Genomic DNA, 17,934 nt, shown 5'->3' with positions numbered 1-17,934 from the left:
AAATAGTACAAGATGAAAACATGGGACACAGTCCCATTAGCTAGACTTCAGGGAAGGCTAAAAGAGTTATAGGAATGAAAACAAAATAAGTACTGTATTCATAGCTTTTCAAAGCACTTTTCTCACATTATTCATGGAAGGCAGGGAGGGAAATTAGAATCATCATATTTGCAGAGTGGAAAACTGAGATTCAGACAGACAATGTGACTTCTCTAAGATTGTAGCAATAATTAGAGACACCTCATGATCTTTTTCCACATCTAGTATTACATTTGATTCTAGCCCTTCAAGGTATACAGAGAAAAGTGATTGTTATCTCTGTTTTACAGAGAAGCAAATTGAGAAATTTACTCAATTGGAACTGAGAAATTGGGAGAATTGAGTGACTTGCTAAACTCTGTGGGGATGTGATCAAATAAATATTAAACCTGAGTCATCTGAATTACCATGTCCAAGGTGCTCTCTACTTCACTACACTAATAATGAGGTAAAGCAGAAATGAAAAATGACAAAATGAACTCCCTGAGCAATCAGGTTTAGTCCTCATGGTTAGAGCAAAGCTTAAGGACTCGTTATATTCATGAGATGATTAAGTAGCTCTGCAGTGTCCCCAAGGGAGAATCAATAACTGTCCTTAGGAGACTGGCCTCTAAGATCTGTATAAAGCCCCTACGGATCACTGTCTTCAGCCAATGACAACCAAATGTGACACTATTACAGTTCACTGGTGTGTAGGCAGAACCCCTCAGAGTCACTCACTCATGCATTGATCTGATATTTGTTATTCATTCCAATACTCATATGACTAGAGCTTTGACTGTCCCCTTCTGGAGCATCATCAGTGTTTTTCTTAACATCAGGTAAGTTCTAAGACATCAAATTCCGGATCTTAGAATACATAGATGAGAGAGGTATGTGTGATACTGGATTGAGGGATGTACTTACAGACAGAGACACCTGGGTCCAGTTCCTGCCCACTTAATAGCAATGTGACCATAAGTAAGTACTTAAAAGCTTTCTGAAACTCAGTGTCCTCATTAGTAAAATGGAAGCTAGTAATGACTGTATTATATAAACTCTAAAGAGTGTATGAATTCTAATAATTGCTTTCTACAATGCTGTAGGTTATCAATGCGAGTTTTCTATAATAATTCAAGGGTTGTATTCAGGTGTCTGAGAATGAGCCAGAGCTGTGACTTTAATGCAGATGAAACCTTAACAAAAAATGAATATTTTTTAGAATACACACAGAGTATCAGATTAATGTTGGGGAGGAACATAGATGGGAGGGAGAATGATACAAAACTCTATAGGACATGGTTCTTGACTACAATGATAAGTCACATTTCAGGGAGTATTTCATACATTAACTCTAAAAACAAATAGGGCAGATCTTTGAAATAAATGCCATAATGAACATTACCACTATATGTAAATAAGAAAATTAGGGCTGAGGCTTTAAGTGTCTTCACCAGGGTCCAACAGCTAATAAGTGTCTGAGGTGGGATTCAAATACAGGTCTTCCTGACTCCGAGTCTTGACTTTATCCATGACTCCTTACTGTCTCAAAGACCTTATGGCCTAGGATATTTTCTTTCCTTTTCTCCTGGTGATTGTATGCTCCTCATAATCCTTTACATGTGTTTTCATATTTAAACCTCACAGCCTATAGAGATAATTGAAACTGTAATGTCTAAGCACTTTGGGGAAAGGGGCAAGTTTTCTCACATTCAAACTAAAACAAACGAACAAAAATCCTTGTGATGTAATTCCTGTGGGTAATAATATCTTTATTTCACAAAAGGAGACCAGAATCAATAAGTTTTTCACTCAGTCAACTGGTATTCATTAAGCACCTGCTCAGTGCTACATTGAGTTCTGGGGATACAAAAAGATTAAACTGTTCTGTGCTTTCGAGGGCTTCATTGCTAAATAGAGGAGACTTCACTTGCAAGAGTGAAATACTCCTTCAGGAGACTTACTAACTATTTGACCCTGGGTAAGTCACCCAGTCTTTTTCAGCCTTACAGCGGTCATTTGTAAAATGAGGGTAAGAAAAGTATCTCCCTTACAAGTATGTTGTGAGGATCAAATGAGATATGAAATTTTGTTGTTCAGACTTTTTTCAGTTATGTCCATTCTTCGTGAAGTCATTTGAGGTTTTCTTGGCAAAGATACTGGAGTAACTTGTGATTTCTTCTCCAGCTCATTTTACTAATGAGGAAACTGAGGCATGCAAGATTAAATGATTTTCCCAGGGTCACATGGCTAGTAATTATCTGGGGCCACATTTGAACTTCTCGAGAGCTGTCTTTGTGACTCTAGGGCCTATATAGGTTTCTGTATGAAGGACTTTGCAAATTTTCAGTGCTATTAATGGTTAGCTGTTGTAATTATTAAAACTAAGCATTATAAAGCAATAGTCATGAGGTAAAGTTGCAGGTGACTTTCAGAAAGTTATTTCATAGGCTGGGCATGAACTAAAGGCAATGAGACTAGCAGAAATACATTTAAGAAGAGAGAGACAGAGTACCAGCTGTCCTTAATGAAAGATGTGTTAATGACAGGGGATCATGGCAGAAGCAGGTATTTACAGCCTATATGTATGATATGGTCTCAGATTCTCATGTTTAAAATATTGATATTAATCAGTGCAGGTAGGCACTTTCCCTTCACCTTGTAGTCTTCAAAAGTTGCCTATGGCACTACAAGGTTAAGTAACTTCCTCAGGGTTATTAAACCTGCATGATCAGAGGCAGGACTATATTAGTAAATTATAATTGATAAATCTGTCAACTATATACTAAAAGAGCATTGTCTCACTTGATCCTCACAAACCTGGTAAGTAGGTGCTATTATTATTTCCATTTTAGAGATGAGGGAACTGGGACATATCCCATAACAAAAGGAAAGGCTATGCACCCATCTCTGGAATGGCCCCATCTCCCACCACCACCAAATGTAGATACTGCCTTGGAGGCTGCAAAGTCCCCTACTGTCAGGTTACCAAGGCTGAAGTTGGTAGGGAATACTTACATGTAATAAATCACATCATAACACCGAAACCTGAACATGAGTTTCCCCGCTATTTCCCTTTCATATTATGAACATATTTTTGGATTTGGTTACCTTTGCTAATAAATGTAATAATTAAATAGGTCTTCTCTCATCTTAAAACTAGGACTCACACAGAGAGCCCTCATTTAAATTGCTGTACTGCATACCACTAATTTAATGATCTTGCTTCTCCTTGTTTTGAGATTGTGTAATTCTATCTAAAGGAATGTCTTTTCCATGTAGAAGTTGTAATGTAGGTACAGCTAAGTGGCATAGTGAATCTAACACAGGTCCAGAGTCAGGAAATATGAGTTCAAATCTTGCCACAGGCACTTGGTCCCATGACCCTATGCAAGTCACCTGACCCTGTTTGCCTCCCCAAAAAAGTTGTAATTTATCAAATATGACAGGCTTCTTTAGTTTCCTCCAAAACTCTGTTCCAATGCCTTACTATGGTGTGGAGACAGCTATATTTCCTTAAACTGAGGGTAGGGAAGGGCAAAGTAGGGCAGGACTTCCATAACTTAAAAGTCTTCTAGAACAACCTGTGGATGGAGTGACCGTTCTTATATTCTAAGTCTAGCCTAACTTTGTGTAGAGAGCTACACCACCGGAAGTCTGACTACCAAATAATGATTTGCTTTAGTTGTGGCAACTCATGAATGCAACCAAATGAAAAAAAATTCGCTCCCCGTCAAAGGGTGACTCCTTTGGATTTCATATTGGAGAAGACAGCGTGCTGTTAAGTTTGTCAGATGGTACTGAGAAGCATCTAGTCAGAAATCAGTCCATAAAATAATAGATTTCTGGAAAGGACCTAAAAGGCTTTGGAGTCCACCCAGTTGTCGTACGATGGAGGAAATTGTTGAAAGGGATAGTAAGTGATTTAAGGTCAGACAGGGAGTAAGCACTGCAGGCAAGATCTCCAACAAGGCTTTGTGGCACTATGTCATACTTCCTCTTTCTTTTGATTGATTTCCATAGCTAGGAAAATTAGATCTGAACATTCCAGTCCCATATTCAGAGGTCTTCAGTGCTTCTCTACTGTTTCCAGAACAGAATACAAATTCCTCAGTGTGCCATTCAAAGACGTTCCAAATCTGGCCCCAGTGTGCCATTCTTTTTGTATGTCATGCTACTCCCCTTCATATATGGTCAGCCTGAGTTGGCAGCCTTTTTCTTATTCAGGACACTGCGCAAAAACCTGGACCTTGATATCGAAAACTCCATCCTTCCTCACCATCACCATCATTTTTCAAATCAGAGCTCTTGTGTACGGCCTTTCCTGAGGCCATTCGAATTGGTTTGTTTGTTTCTGGGTCTTTGTGCAGGTATGCGTGTGTGTATCTATATGAATACAAAAGGCCAATTGGTTTATGTTTATATACACATATATGTTCTTATAGGTTTAAGAATAAATTTGCATTTATAAGTGTGTTTGTATGCATACTCAACTGGTCTGTGCATATTTTGTGTTCGTACAGACATATAGAATAACATATAGATAAGATGTATAGGTAAGTAAATATAGAGGCATATATGATACACCTACGTGAATATGAGTATTGTAATACACATATTTATATATGATATACATATGTACATATTTACATTTTTATGTATATGTGCAAGTGCATAAATGTGTAGGGGTATATGCACACATACATATGTGTGTGTAATATTAAGATTATAAACAATTAGCAAATATTCCATTTAAGCCCCAGCAACCCTGGGGAGTAGATGCAATTATTATCCCTTGTTCTACAGCTAAGGAAATTGAGGTAGACAGAGTTTAAGTGACATGCCCAAAATAACATAGATACAAATGTCTCAGGATTTCTTGAGAGAAAGCCTACTCCTCTATCTCCTCTGGCACCTAACTGCAATCTGCTGCTCCTAAATATTCAGCATGGCATCATTAAGATGCTTTCAGACTTTCCCTACCACTACTAGAAAAGTTGCAGACAATGACTAACTACAGGGAGGTAATTTTAATGATTTTTCTGTTTTACAGGTCAATGATCCCAAATGACTTGTATGGAGAACAGAACACTTGTGAAAGAGTTCATTCTTTGGGGATTAACAGATGCCCCAGAACTTCAGGTGGTCCTGTTCATTCTCCTCACCCTCCTCTACCTCATCACTGTGGTGGGGAACCTGGGGATGGTAGCCTTGATCTCCTGGGACTCCCACCTCCACAACCCCATGTACTTTTTCCTCAGCAACCTCTCTCTGGTGGATTTTGGTTACTCCTCAGTTATTACACCCAGAGTCATGGCTGGGTTTCTCACAGGGAATAAGGTCATCACTTACAATGGATGTGCTACACAAATGTTCTTTTTTTTAGCGTTTGCATCCATTGAAAATTATCTCCTGGCTGTTATGGCCTATGATCGCCAGGCAGCTGTGTGTAGGCCCCTCCATTACACCACCACCCTGACTTCAAGTGTATGTACCGCTCTAGCAGTTGGCTCCTATGTCTGTGGCTTTCTGTACTCTGGCATCCATACGTTTTTCACCTTCAGCCTGTCCTTTTGTAGGTCCAATGTGATCCATCACTTCTTCTGTGATATTCCCGTCCTTCTGTCTCTCTCCTGCTCTGATACTCACACCACTCAATGGGTGGTCTTTTTATTAGGAGGATTTACTGCCTTTTGTGCCATGCTAGTCATCTTGAAGTCCTATCTGTTCATCTTTATAACCATCCTGAGGATGCACTCTGCTGAGGGTAGGCAGAAAGCCTTCTCCACCTGTGCCTCCCACCTATCAGTAGTCTGTCTATTGTATGTCACAGAAAGTTTCATTTACTTAAAACCCAGCTCCAGTCATTCCATGGACACAGACAAAGTCGTGGCAGTGTTTTATACCATAGCCATTCCCATGCTGAACCCTCTGATTTATAGCTTGAGGAACAAAGATGTCCAGAGTGCTTTCAGGAAAGCTGCCTCTAGGCAGAGATTTTCTTAGATTTGTGCTTTTTAAGGGACAATATCTATCTGAACGTTTTGCCTATTTTCAGGTATGTCCTAAAATTTTGAAATGCTCTCTCCTACTGTTTTCTTTTCTTTATTGTCTTGAGGTAAATGATTTGGCCAGTCACACCTAGTAACTGTGGTGTCTGAAATAAGATTTGAACTCAAGCTTTCCTGACCCCAGAGCTAGTGCTCTCTCTATCCACTTTGCCCCCTAGCTGCCCTTTCTTCTGTACTTGCTAGGCATAATATGATATAGTAAAAAGAACTGGAATTAGATTCAAGAAATATTAGGATTACGGACACAATAGTTTTTCATGAGGGAAATTTTCAAAGATCAAACCACAGTTGTTGGGGAAGGAAAATAATCACATTCATATTTCCCCCAGAAGCTGAAAGAAAGGGAGTTAGAGAAAAAGTACAGATTGGATAGGAAGACTTGTTCATCAACCCCCCCCCCCAAATACGTTTATGTTCTGGAAGAAGATTAGACCATAAAATGGGACTACAAATTCAGAAGGGGTTGCCAATAAATGATATCAGCAGGAAGAATTTCCCCAGTACAACCCTAAATTCAATTTCCATTTAGGGAAGATGAGGACCTCTTTGACTGCTTTTGTGGAATCATAGATTCACTGTAAAGTTCGTACATTCTAACCACTTCGTTTTCCATAAAAAGAAGTGGAAATTTAAGCAGACTAAGTGACATGTCCAAGATTATGCTACAAATAAATCAGTCATTATCTGAACCTAAGTTTTCTAAGTCCAATATTCTGTCTACTACATCTTCTGTGTTTCCCTTGTTTCCTCTCCATGGTTATATTTTCTTTGATATAAAGACGAAACAAAATCTATTCTGTGCCCAATGTGTATTCAATGACTATATGCAAAAGGGGAGCTATTTTTGTGAAATCTATGTGTGAGATTTAACATAAGAATATTGGATTTTCCTCCTTTTACAAAAGCCTCTCTTAGTCCTTCTATTTCCCTAACTGTTGTCCTCTCCTGCCTTTTGTAACTAAATTCTTGCAAAGCCTGTCTATGATAGGTACTTCCTCTTTTTCTACTCCAACTCTCTTCTTAACCCTTTTTTTTTGGTTGTCTATACCCTTCTTTTTTTAAATTTGATTTAATTTTTTTACTTATATGTTAATTTATTTAACTTCTAACATTCATTTTCACAAAATTTTGGGTTCCAAATTTTCTCCCCATTTGTCCCCTCCCCCCACCCCGGAACACCGAGCATTCTAATTGCCCCTATCACCTATCTGCCCTCTCTTCTATCATCCCTCCCTTCCCTTGTCCCCAACTTCTCTTTTGTCCTGTAGGGCCAGATAACTTTCTATACCCCATTACCTGTATTTCTTATTTCCTAGAAGCAAGAACAGTACTCAACAGTTGTTCCTAAAACTTTGACTTCCAACTTCTCTTCACCCCTCAGTCCTCCCCCATTCCCTTTGGGAAGGCAAGCAATTAAATACAGGCCATATCTGTGTAGTTTTGCAAATGACTTCCATAATACTCGTGTTGTGTAAGACTAACTGTATTTCCCTCCATCCTATCCTGCCCCCCATTGCTTCTATTCACTCTTTTGATCCTGTCCCTCCCCAAGAGTGTTGACTTCAGATTGCTCACTCCTCCCATTGCCGTCCATTCCATCATGCCCCCCACCCTGCTTATCCCATTCTTCCCCACTTTCCAGTATTGTAAGATAGGTTTTCATACCAAAAAGAGTGTGCATTTTATTCCTTCCTTTAGTCGAATGTTATGTGTTGGGACTGGAAGCTCAATTCCGTGTGGACAGTCTCGGGCAGATAAAAGTGGGACTTCTAAATCTTAGAGTCTTACGAGGCCCTCCATGAACAGCGGGGGTTCGAAAAGGTCAGACTGAGCTAGCTCAGCTAGCTCGGGTATTTCCGCCTCTCCCCCGGAGATACCTGATGGGTGGAGTCTCCCTGCCCTCGAGGTCGTCCCGGATTGGAGCACACCTAGTTACCTAACAGCATGGTATTGAGATGCAAACTGTGTGGCTGAAGATTAAGTAGGACTAAGGAAGCCAGAAAGCTCTCTTAGCACGTGTGGAGCCAAAGAGAAAAGTAGGGCTCCGCTTCTTTTCTTTCCTCTCTCCCCTCCCCCTCTCTCCCCGCTTGTACTTCTACTTCCAATCCCTTAAGCTTAGCCTCCTTAGGAAATCTCCCCCTCTTCCTCCTAAGGAAGACTTCTCCCTGCACTTGTAACCGATTCCCTGGAATAAAGCTCAACCCCTGTTCGACTCTGGAACGTCCTTTCTCTCATACGTGCATCCGGCGTGGCCAGCCAAAGACCTGGGACAGGTAGGAAAGACTCGGTAGCCCAATACAGGCCTCTAGGCTTGGCAGTTATGAAAGAAAATTTCATGTTTTTCTCTCATCTCCCTTCTTTTTCCCTTCACTAAAAAGTCTTATGTTTGCCTCTTTTATGAGAGATAATTTGCCCCATTCCATTTCTCCCTTTCTCCTCCCAATATATTTCTCTCTTATCGTTTAATTTCATTTTTTAAAGATATGATCCCATCCTATTCAATTCACTCTGTGCTCTCTGTCTTTGTGTGTGTGCGTGCGTGTGTGTATGTGTGTGTGTGCATGTGCATGTGCATGTGTGTGTGTGTAATCCCACCAAGTACCCAGATACTGAAAAGTTTCAAGAGTTACAAATATTGTCTTTCCATGCAGGAATGTAAACAGTTCAACTTTACTAAGTCCTTATGACTTCTCTTTGCTGTTTGCCTTTACATGCTTCTCTTCATTCTTGTGTTTGAAAGTCAAATTTTCTTTTCAGCTCTGGTCTTTTCATCAAGAATGCTTGAAAGTCCTCTACTTCATCGAAAATCCATTTTTTCCTCTGAAATATTATACTCAGTTTTGCTGGGTAGGTGATTCTTGGTTTAAGTCCTAGTTCCTTTGACTTTTGGAATATCATATCCCACGCCCTTCAATCCCTTAATGTGGAAGCTGGTAGATCTTGTGTTATTCTGACTGTATTTCCACAATACTTGAATTGTTTTTTTCTAGCTGCTTGCAATATTTTCTCCTTGACCAGGGAACTCTGGAATTTGTCCACAATGTTCCTAGGAGCTTCTCTTTTTGGATCTCTTTCAGGTGGTGATTGGTGGATTTCTTGAATACTTATTTTGCCCTCTGGTTCTAAAATATCAGGGCACTTTTCCTTGATAATTTCATGAAAGATGATGTCTAGGCTCTTTTTTTGATCATGGCTTTCACGTAGTCCCATAATTTTTAAATTGTCTCTCCTGGATCTATTTTCCAGGTCAGTTGTTTTTCCAATGAAATATTTCACACTATCTTCCATTTTTTCATTCTTTTGGTTTTGTTTTGTGGTTTCTTGGTTTCTCATAAAGTCATTAGCCTCCATCTGTTCCATTCTAATTTTGAAAGAATTATTTTCTTCAGTGAGCTTTTGAACCTCCTTTTCCATTTGGCTAATTCTGCTTTTGAAAGCATTCTTCTCCTCATTGGCTTTTTTGAACCTCTTTTGCCAGTTGAGTTAGCCTATTTTTCAAGGTGTTATTTTCTTCAGCATTTTTTTGGGTCTCCTTTAGCAAGGTGTTGACCTGCTTTTCATGCTTTTCTTGCATGTCTCTCATTTCTCTTCCCACTTTTTCCTCCACCTCTCTAACTTGATTTTCAAAATCCTTTTTGAGCTTTTCCATGGCCTGAGCCCATTGAATATTTCTTTTGGATGTTTGGGATACAGAAGCCTTGACTTCTAAGTCTTTCCCTGATAGTAAGCATTGTTCTTCCTCATCTGAAAGGATGGGAGGAGATATCTGTTCCCCAAGAAAGCAACCTTCTATGGTCTTATTTTTTTCCCCTTTTCTGGGCATTTTCCCAACCAGTTACTTGACTTCTGAGTTTCCTCTCCACACTCACCTCGCCTCCAGATCTGCCCAGCTAGTGCTTGGAGGCTGAGATTCAAAAGCTGCTTCCCAGCCTCAGGGCTTTAGGCGGGGGCAGGGCTGCTATTCAATGTGAGATTAAGTTCAGGTGCTCAGGTAGGGGCAGGGCTGCCACACAAGGCTCCCTCAGGGGGTTTATGTGGAGACCTTCAACAATGGATCAGAGCTCCTGCCAGCTTTCGGAGCCCCTGTCTGCTGCTGCCTCCACTGCTGCCTCCCGAGGAGGCCTGAGATATGGAGACACCCAGCTCCCGTCTCAGCGAGCTGAAAAGACCCTCTCACTGACCTTCAGCACCTGTGGGTGGGGGGACCTGCGCTGATGCTGGAGATTCTGCCCCTGAAGCCTGCTTGAATCTGCTCTTCTCAGTGCCGCAGGACCAAGGCAGGGCTGAGCTCTGCTCCAGTCCAGTGTGTGATGGACCTTTTGTGTCAGTTTTTCAGGTCTCTCTGGAACAGAAATCTCCTCCACTCCATTGTTCTGTGGCTTCTGCTGCTCCAGAATTTGTTGGGAGTTCTTCTTTACAGGTATTTTATGGGCTTTGGGTTTGAAGCTAGCATATGTGTATCTTTCTGCTTCATCATCTTGGCTCCTCCCCCCCTTAACACTTTTTAATATAGCCTCAGACCTTATCCTTCCATAAAAACTTGTCCTTTTTTTTCTTGGGGTTCTTTTTGTCTGTGTTTTCTTTCACAAGATGACTAATATGGAAATGTTTTACCTGATTGCACATGTATAACCTGTATCAAACTGCATTCCTTGAAGAGTAGGAGTGATAGAGAGAAGAAGGGAGAGAATTTAGAACTCAAAGTTTAAAAAAAACAATGTTAAAATTTTTTCAGAAGTAATTGGGAAAAATAAAATACTAAACAAAAAAAGATCTGGTTCTTTTAGAGTTCCACAAGCTGGGTATAAATAAGTAGTGTGAAATGGCAAATGTCTAATATTAATGACTAGGATTTATTGAGGGACACATAGTGTTCAAAATGAGGGAAGTAATAAAAGTAATACATTCGTAAAGCAATTGTGAGCATTTTATTTTGACCTACTTTCTTGAATTAGTTGCCTCAGTGAAATCCATGACCATTTGAAAAAATAAAGGATGAAAATTGAATATTGATCAAATTGAGCTAAGTATGATGCAGATGGATGAGTCCAGGCCATCACTGGGGAGGAAAATTGAAGTTTTGAGGACTGCATCTGGGAGATTTTGCACCCCCTTCTGAGTTTCAACTGCTCCTTAACACAGCCATACACACAGAAGCATTTTTGGAAGTACCAATATTCTTCTGGCAACGTTCTAAGAGTGTGAACCAATAACATTGCAACCTCTAATGAATAAAACCTGTAAGAAACACAGAAATGAATAGAGAGATGAAAGACAAAAGTTCAATCTCTAATATCCCCTTCTATTCATTCTGACATAGGTCACCACTCTTGCTTGGGCCACCATTGCATCTAAGGCAGAATATTAAATTTGCTTAATTCAACTGTGTCTCAATTCTACCTTCAATCTATCCTCTCCATATAATTGCAAGGTATTTCTCAGGAAAATGTTTCATCATATCACTTCCATCTTCAAAGATCTCTAGAGTCATAAAAAACTGCAATGTTGACTACATGATTACATGCTAAAGTTAGAGAAGAAAAGTAATATTGGAGTTTCTGGAGAAACATAAGGTCAAGAAACTCAGAGGCAATGATGCAGAAATACTGAGGGAAAAGATGCATGACAGAACCAAATCTCAAATTTTAAATAGTAAAAATCACCCAAATAATTGGATTTTCATTTGAAAATAGAGAGATTGATCAGTGGCACTGATTTGTTGAACAAAATAGTAAAGTAAATGAACATAATAGCATAGTGTCAGATAGACTCAAAGATCTTGATATCAGGACACTCCCTCTTCGATTAAAAGGTTTTGGAAAAACCAGAAAGCAGTCTGTCAGAAATGTTGTATGGATCAATAATTCATATAGTGTTCCAAGATAAACTTCGATTGGATACGTCTTACACAAAAGAGATCATATGTAAATTAGAGAAGCAGGGAAAAACTTACTTTCAGAACTGTGGAAAGCACAAAAGTTCATAGTGAATGAAGGGATAAAGAGTTTTAATTATGTTAAATCAAAGAAGAGTCATAAACTATTAATAGGGAAATCATTGACATGAAAAATCTTTGTGAGTCTCTCTGATAAAGGTCTCATATATATGTACGTACATACATGTGTACAAATATACATGTACATACATGTGTGTGTATCCATATGGACCTGTACAACAACCAAATTGAAAACCTGACAAGCATACATTACTTATGTATCTGCCTACTGAAAGAGAACCCTTCCCTACGGAATCTAAGTGGAATGACATGGTTGTTCAAACCAGTACCTGACAAATTGCCTCAGTAAAACAATGGATCCATGCCTAAACTAGCCAGGAAAATGAATGTATTATGCAGTATTGGACCTACCAAAGAAGTTTCCACCTCACATAAGAGGAGGCCATGAAAGTGAAGGTTAGTTATACATTCTGCCAACTCCATCACCATATGCAAAGGAGACCCAAGGGAAGTTTCTCAGTGCATACATCTGGGCATACACTGTATGGACCTTGAAGGCAGGGACTCTCATTTGCCTCTTTTTGCATCTGCAGTCTTAATACAGTTCCTGGGGCATAGTAGGAGCGCAATAAATGCTTATTGAATTGAATTTAACAAGTAAAACGTAGGCCCTCCTCCATGATAATGGGGCCTATGTCCTATTTTGACAGCAGCAGATACCTATACAGGGTTTAGGGTGGCTTAACTTCTTGCTCATAGTGAAGCAAAGGTTACCACAATAGCCCTTGGGAAGGGAAACATTTTTTAAGCCTCCCTTTATGTTGGCTATCCTGACTACATTTCTAATAAGAGTTGAATTCTATTTACCTAAGTCTTGACTCAACAATGTACTCCCAATCCAGCTGTAAGATTGATTTTCCTCACCCTCTTACTCCTTATAAGCAGTAGACATTGTGGAGCAATAAAAACAAATACTTGAAATAAATACTATACTCATACTTTCCTGTTAGACAGACTGTCTGGTTTAAGCAGATAGATGGTACAGTGGATAGAGTACTGGGCCTTACATCAGAAAAACTTGTTTTCTTGAATTTAAATCTGGCTTCAGACACTTACTAGCTGTATGAACCTGGGCAATTCACTTAACCCTGTTTGACTCAGTTTCCTCATCTGTAAAATGGACTAGAGAAGGAAATGGTAAATGACTTCCTTTTCTGAGAATACACAAAATGGGATCACAGAGATTTAGACACAACTGAATGGACTCAACAACAAAAAAATATTTTTCCTCACCTACTATTACATTGGTTCATACAACACCCCATAAAGATATATGCACCTACTATGGTAGAGCATTCTGAGCTTGTATTGGTCTGATCAGCCACAGTGGAACACATTAATTTACAAAAGAAGAAAATGAATCTCAGAGTGTTTAGAGGCTTGCCAAAGCCAGTTTCAAATTTTCCTAGTTTTTCTCACATATATTTCCTGCTCTTCACCAAAATAATCAACACCCTGTGCAGACTCTGAATGTGTTAATCCAGAATTATTGCAATAACCTTCTTTCTGTTCCCTATCAGCATCTTTCCAAACTCCAATTCATCCTCCACTCATCTGCCAAAGTGATTTTACTGAACTGATGCTCTCACCATGTCATTCCCCTACTGCAAAGGTTTCCTACAACTCTGAGGATCAAAGGATTTGCCTGAGGACACATAGCCCATAACAGAGGCAGGGTTTAAATATTCCCAGTAGTTTGTTACCTTATTTATACCTCTGTTCTCACCTCAGTGTGGATATTCAACCTTCTCTGTCCCCCCTTTAATCTTCTGATTTTTTTCATAAGAAATACTTATTAATGTCTATGTGTCAAGCACTGTTCTAAGCACTTTACAAACATTGTCTCATTTGATCCTCACAACAAGCCCGGTAAGTTGGTCCTATTATTATTTCCATTTTACAGATGAGGAAACTGAGGAGGAAAGAGACAAAGTGAGTTGCCCAGGGCCACAAACTAATAAATGCCTGAGGTCAGATTTGAATTCAGTTCTCCATAACTTTGTAAGGGCTCGATTCAATGTTCTACCTCTAGGCAGCATATTTTTGTGCAAGTTTTCCATTAACACTTATCCATAGTACATAAGTCCATCCATATACCAGAAGAATGCATCTTGTCCCTTTAACTGTTTAGAGGCACCTCCAGGGCTGTTCCTCCCTCATTTTCCAGGCATGGGTTTTCTTGTTTGTATTGGGTGGGCTCTAAGCCCAGAAAGGATTTTCTGATGAATAAACATATGAAAATCCAGTAATATCTCTAGGTTGGAGGGAAACAATGGACTTGACGCTGGGCTAGGTTTTCTTCCATTCTGTTTCCTCTACCAGCTTTTCTGAATAAGAGAAAAAAGAGCTTTAGAACTGAGAAATGAGACACCATAAACCTTGAGATCCTGTGGTAGTTCATGAAAGTACAAGATCAAAATCAAAGCCATTTGATGCCTTAATGAAGAAGCTGCCAAATCCTGTGTTTCCCTGATAGTATTTACACATTACTCGAATTGTTTCTTTCTAGCTGCTTGCAATATTTTCTCCTTGACCTGGGAATTCTGAAATTTGGCTGCAATATTCCTAGGAGTTTCCTTTCTTGGATCTCTTTCCAGAGGTGATAGAAGGATTCTTTCAATATTTGTTTTACTGCCTGGTTCTAGAATATCAGAGGCAGTTTTCTTTGATAATTTCATGTAAGATCATGTCTAGGATCTTTTTTCTAATCATGGCTTTCAGGCAGTACCATAATTTTTAAATTGTCTCTCCTGGATCTATTTTCCAGGTCAGTTGTTTTTGCAATGAGATGTTTCACAGTATCTTCTATTTTTTCATTCTTTTGGTTTTGTTTTGTAATTTCATGGTTTCTCATAAAGTCATTAGCTTCCATCTGCCTCATTCTAATTTTTAAAGAACAATTTTCTTCAGTGAGCCTTTGAACCTCCTTTTCCATCTGACTGATTATGCTTTTTAAAGCATTCTTCCCCTTATTGGCTTTTTGAACCTCTTTTGCAATTTGAGTTAGCCTATTTTTAAAGTTGTTATTTTCTTCAGCATTTTTTGGGTCTCCTTTAGCAAGCTGTTGACTCTCTTTTCATGATTTTCATGCATTGCTCTCATTTCTCTTCTCAACTTTTCCTCCATCTCTCTTACTTGATTTTCAAAATCCTTTTTAAACTCTTCCATGACCTGAGACCATTGCATATTTGTTTTGGAGGTTTTGGATGCAGAAGCGGTGCCTTTATGTCTTCCTCTGATGGTGAGCATTTTTCTTATTCATCAGAAAGGATGGAAGAAAATGCCTGTTTAACAAGAAAGTAACCCTCCATAGTCTATTTTTCCCTATTTTGAACATTTTACCAGCCAGTTACTTGACTTTTGAGTCCTTTGTCAGGAGTGAGGTATACTCTGGGAATCTGTAAGTTCTTAGTTCCTCCAAGGTGGCACAATCAAGAGAGAATAGTTTACTCCTCTCCTGGCCTGTGCTCTGGTCTGGCAGCTACCAAAGCTTTTCTGCCCAGGATCTTCAAGTAGAATTCCCTTTCCAGAGCCTCCACCAATGCCATTACACCAGCCATCACTCTTCTTTACCCCATGGCCACACTCAGGGCTGAGACCAAGATCAGCAGCTCAGTTCCTCCAGGGGTTTTAAGTGGAGGGTTCCAAAAATGGAAGCTGCTGCCACTGCTACTACCACTGGTGCTGCCTTGGGATGGGGATGGGGAAGGACCCTGCAACTTTATCACCCAGGTAAAAAAGGTTTCTCAATGACCTTTGAAACTGTTTTGGACGTTTGCAGATTGAGGGATCTGAGAACCACAGCTGCTGATATGGATTCCGCCTTCTAGACCTGTTTCAATCACATTCCTGCTGATGCTGGGAGGCCAAGGCCTGGCTGGGCTCTGTGGGCTGTGCTTAGCTTTGTGCCCCATTTGATTGACCTTTCTTTTTGGCCTTCCAGGCTACCTTGGCATGGAAATCTCTTTCATTCTGTCATTTTGTGGCTTCTGCTGCTCTAGAATTTGTTTAGAGTCATTTTTGCAGGTGTTTTATGGGCTGTGGGGGAAGAACTAGAGTATGTGCATCTTTGTAATCCACCATGCTCCTGTATGACATTCTTAAAGGAGGTTCTTGGAGCAGAAGTCCATTTGAAAGAAGAGGCTGCAGGGATAAAAGGTACCTGCAATATGTGAATGCCAGGACTGGAGTAAGCTTCCAGAAAGTTCAGAGTGCTTCATGATAAGGAATGGAAATATACCTCATAGATACAAGATATCCCAATATGTGAACTATTGCAAAAAACGTCCATTGCAAAGGTGAAACAATATATTAACCTTTCTGCTGGCCTTAGAAACTGGAACCTGGTAAAAGGGAATAGAGTTAAATCAGAATTTAGTTCATGAATAATTTCAGATAGTTCATTCTTTGAATGAGTGCAAGACCACCAGTACAGGGGAGAGATTTTCAGAAACCTAAGCAAGGCAAGGAAGACCAACGTCTCATATCCATATAAAAAGGCCATGAAATGAGTCTTACTGTCTCCCAAATTTTCTTCTTTAATCACACCCCACTCTTACTACAATCAGGAATAACGTTCATAATTCCCAAAGTGTAGATTTCAAAGAAAAGAGAGTGAATCACATTTCACCTCCTCATGAATAATCTCCCAGGAATCCCTGGACAATGAGGGAATATCTCTTCCACACATCAGAGATTGGATATTTGCTATACCAAAGGCAAATGCTATGCACCCACCTCTGTAGCTTCCCCATTTCCCATCACCACCATATGTAGATACTGCCTTTGAGGACTGCAAAATTTCCCACTCTCCTCATACCAAAGTTGCAGCTGGTAAGGGATACTTCATGAAATACATAGCAACCTGACACTCAAAATCTGATTATGATTCCCCCTATCATTTCCTTTTTCATAGTATGAATACATTTTGTAATTTACGGAGGCCTTTGTTAAGCTGTTTTCACATGTAATTAGGGGAAGTGAAAAAATAAATTAAAAAAAAATCTGGATCTTTTAGAGTTCTACAAGCTGTATGTGAATGAAGACTGTGACATTGCATATGTATAATGTTAATGAGTAGGATTTATTGAGGGGAATATAATATTCAAAATGAGGGAGGTAAAAAAACTAAACTAGTACTAAAGCAAATTTGAGTATTCTATTAAGACCTGGTCTCTTGAATTACTTGTCTCAGTGAAATCTGTGACCATTGGAAAGAAGTTAGTTTGATAATATATACTAGGAAAAATAAGGAATAAAGACTGAATGTTGATAAAACCATGATATGGAATAGGATGGACAATCTAATGAGCTAACTGTGAAAAATAGTGTAGATGGATAAGACCGGGCCATTACTGATGAATAAAATTAAAGTTTGTCGGATTGCATTTGGGAAATTTTGGAACCCTTTCAGTGATCCAAACTGCTCCCTAACACGCACATAGACACAGAATAATTTTTGCAAGCACCGATATTCTTCTCACAATGTTATATTGTTGTGAACCAACAATATTGCAGTCTCTAATGAATAAAAATTGTAAGAGACACAAAGATAAATAGAGAGATGAAAGACAAAAATCTAATCTGTAATTTCCCTTTCTCTTAATTCTCATATAGGGAACCACTCATGCTTGGAGCACCACTACGTCACAGGTAGAATATTAAAATTGTTTAATTGTGCTCTGTTTCAAGTGGACCTCCAATCTAGCCTCTTCAAATAATTGCCAAATATTTCTCAGGAAAATGTTGCATCATGTCTCTTCTGTCTTCAAAAATCTCTAGTGCCATAAATAAGCTATCAGATGATTACATGCTATAGCCAGAGAAGCA

At 39.3% G+C, this 17,934-nt stretch overlaps 1 protein-coding gene across 1 annotated transcript; it reads left to right on the top strand.

Moving 5' to 3' along the window:
• Nucleotides 1-5,085: 5,085 nt before the first annotated feature.
• Nucleotides 5,086-6,024, top strand: LOC140523338 (olfactory receptor 5B2-like). Its single transcript, XM_072638260.1, has one exon. It carries the CDS (start codon nt 5,086-5,088, stop codon nt 6,022-6,024), a length of 939 nt encoding a protein of 312 aa, XP_072494361.1.
• Nucleotides 6,025-17,934: the final 11,910 nt, after the last annotated feature.

The sequence above is a fragment of the Notamacropus eugenii genome, chromosome 2 (genome assembly GCF_028372415.1).
Source record: "Notamacropus eugenii isolate mMacEug1 chromosome 2, mMacEug1.pri_v2, whole genome shotgun sequence".
In the NCBI taxonomy this organism is placed as follows: Eukaryota; Metazoa; Chordata; class Mammalia; order Diprotodontia; family Macropodidae; genus Notamacropus; species Notamacropus eugenii.
This window is presented reverse-complemented; position numbering and strand designations above follow the sequence as displayed.

What these genes read in the sequence shown, in the direction of transcription:
- LOC140523338 (XM_072638260.1), top strand. Translation starts at nt 5,086, where the DNA reads ATGACTTGTATGGAGAACAGAACACTTGTGAAAGAGTTCATTCTTTGG.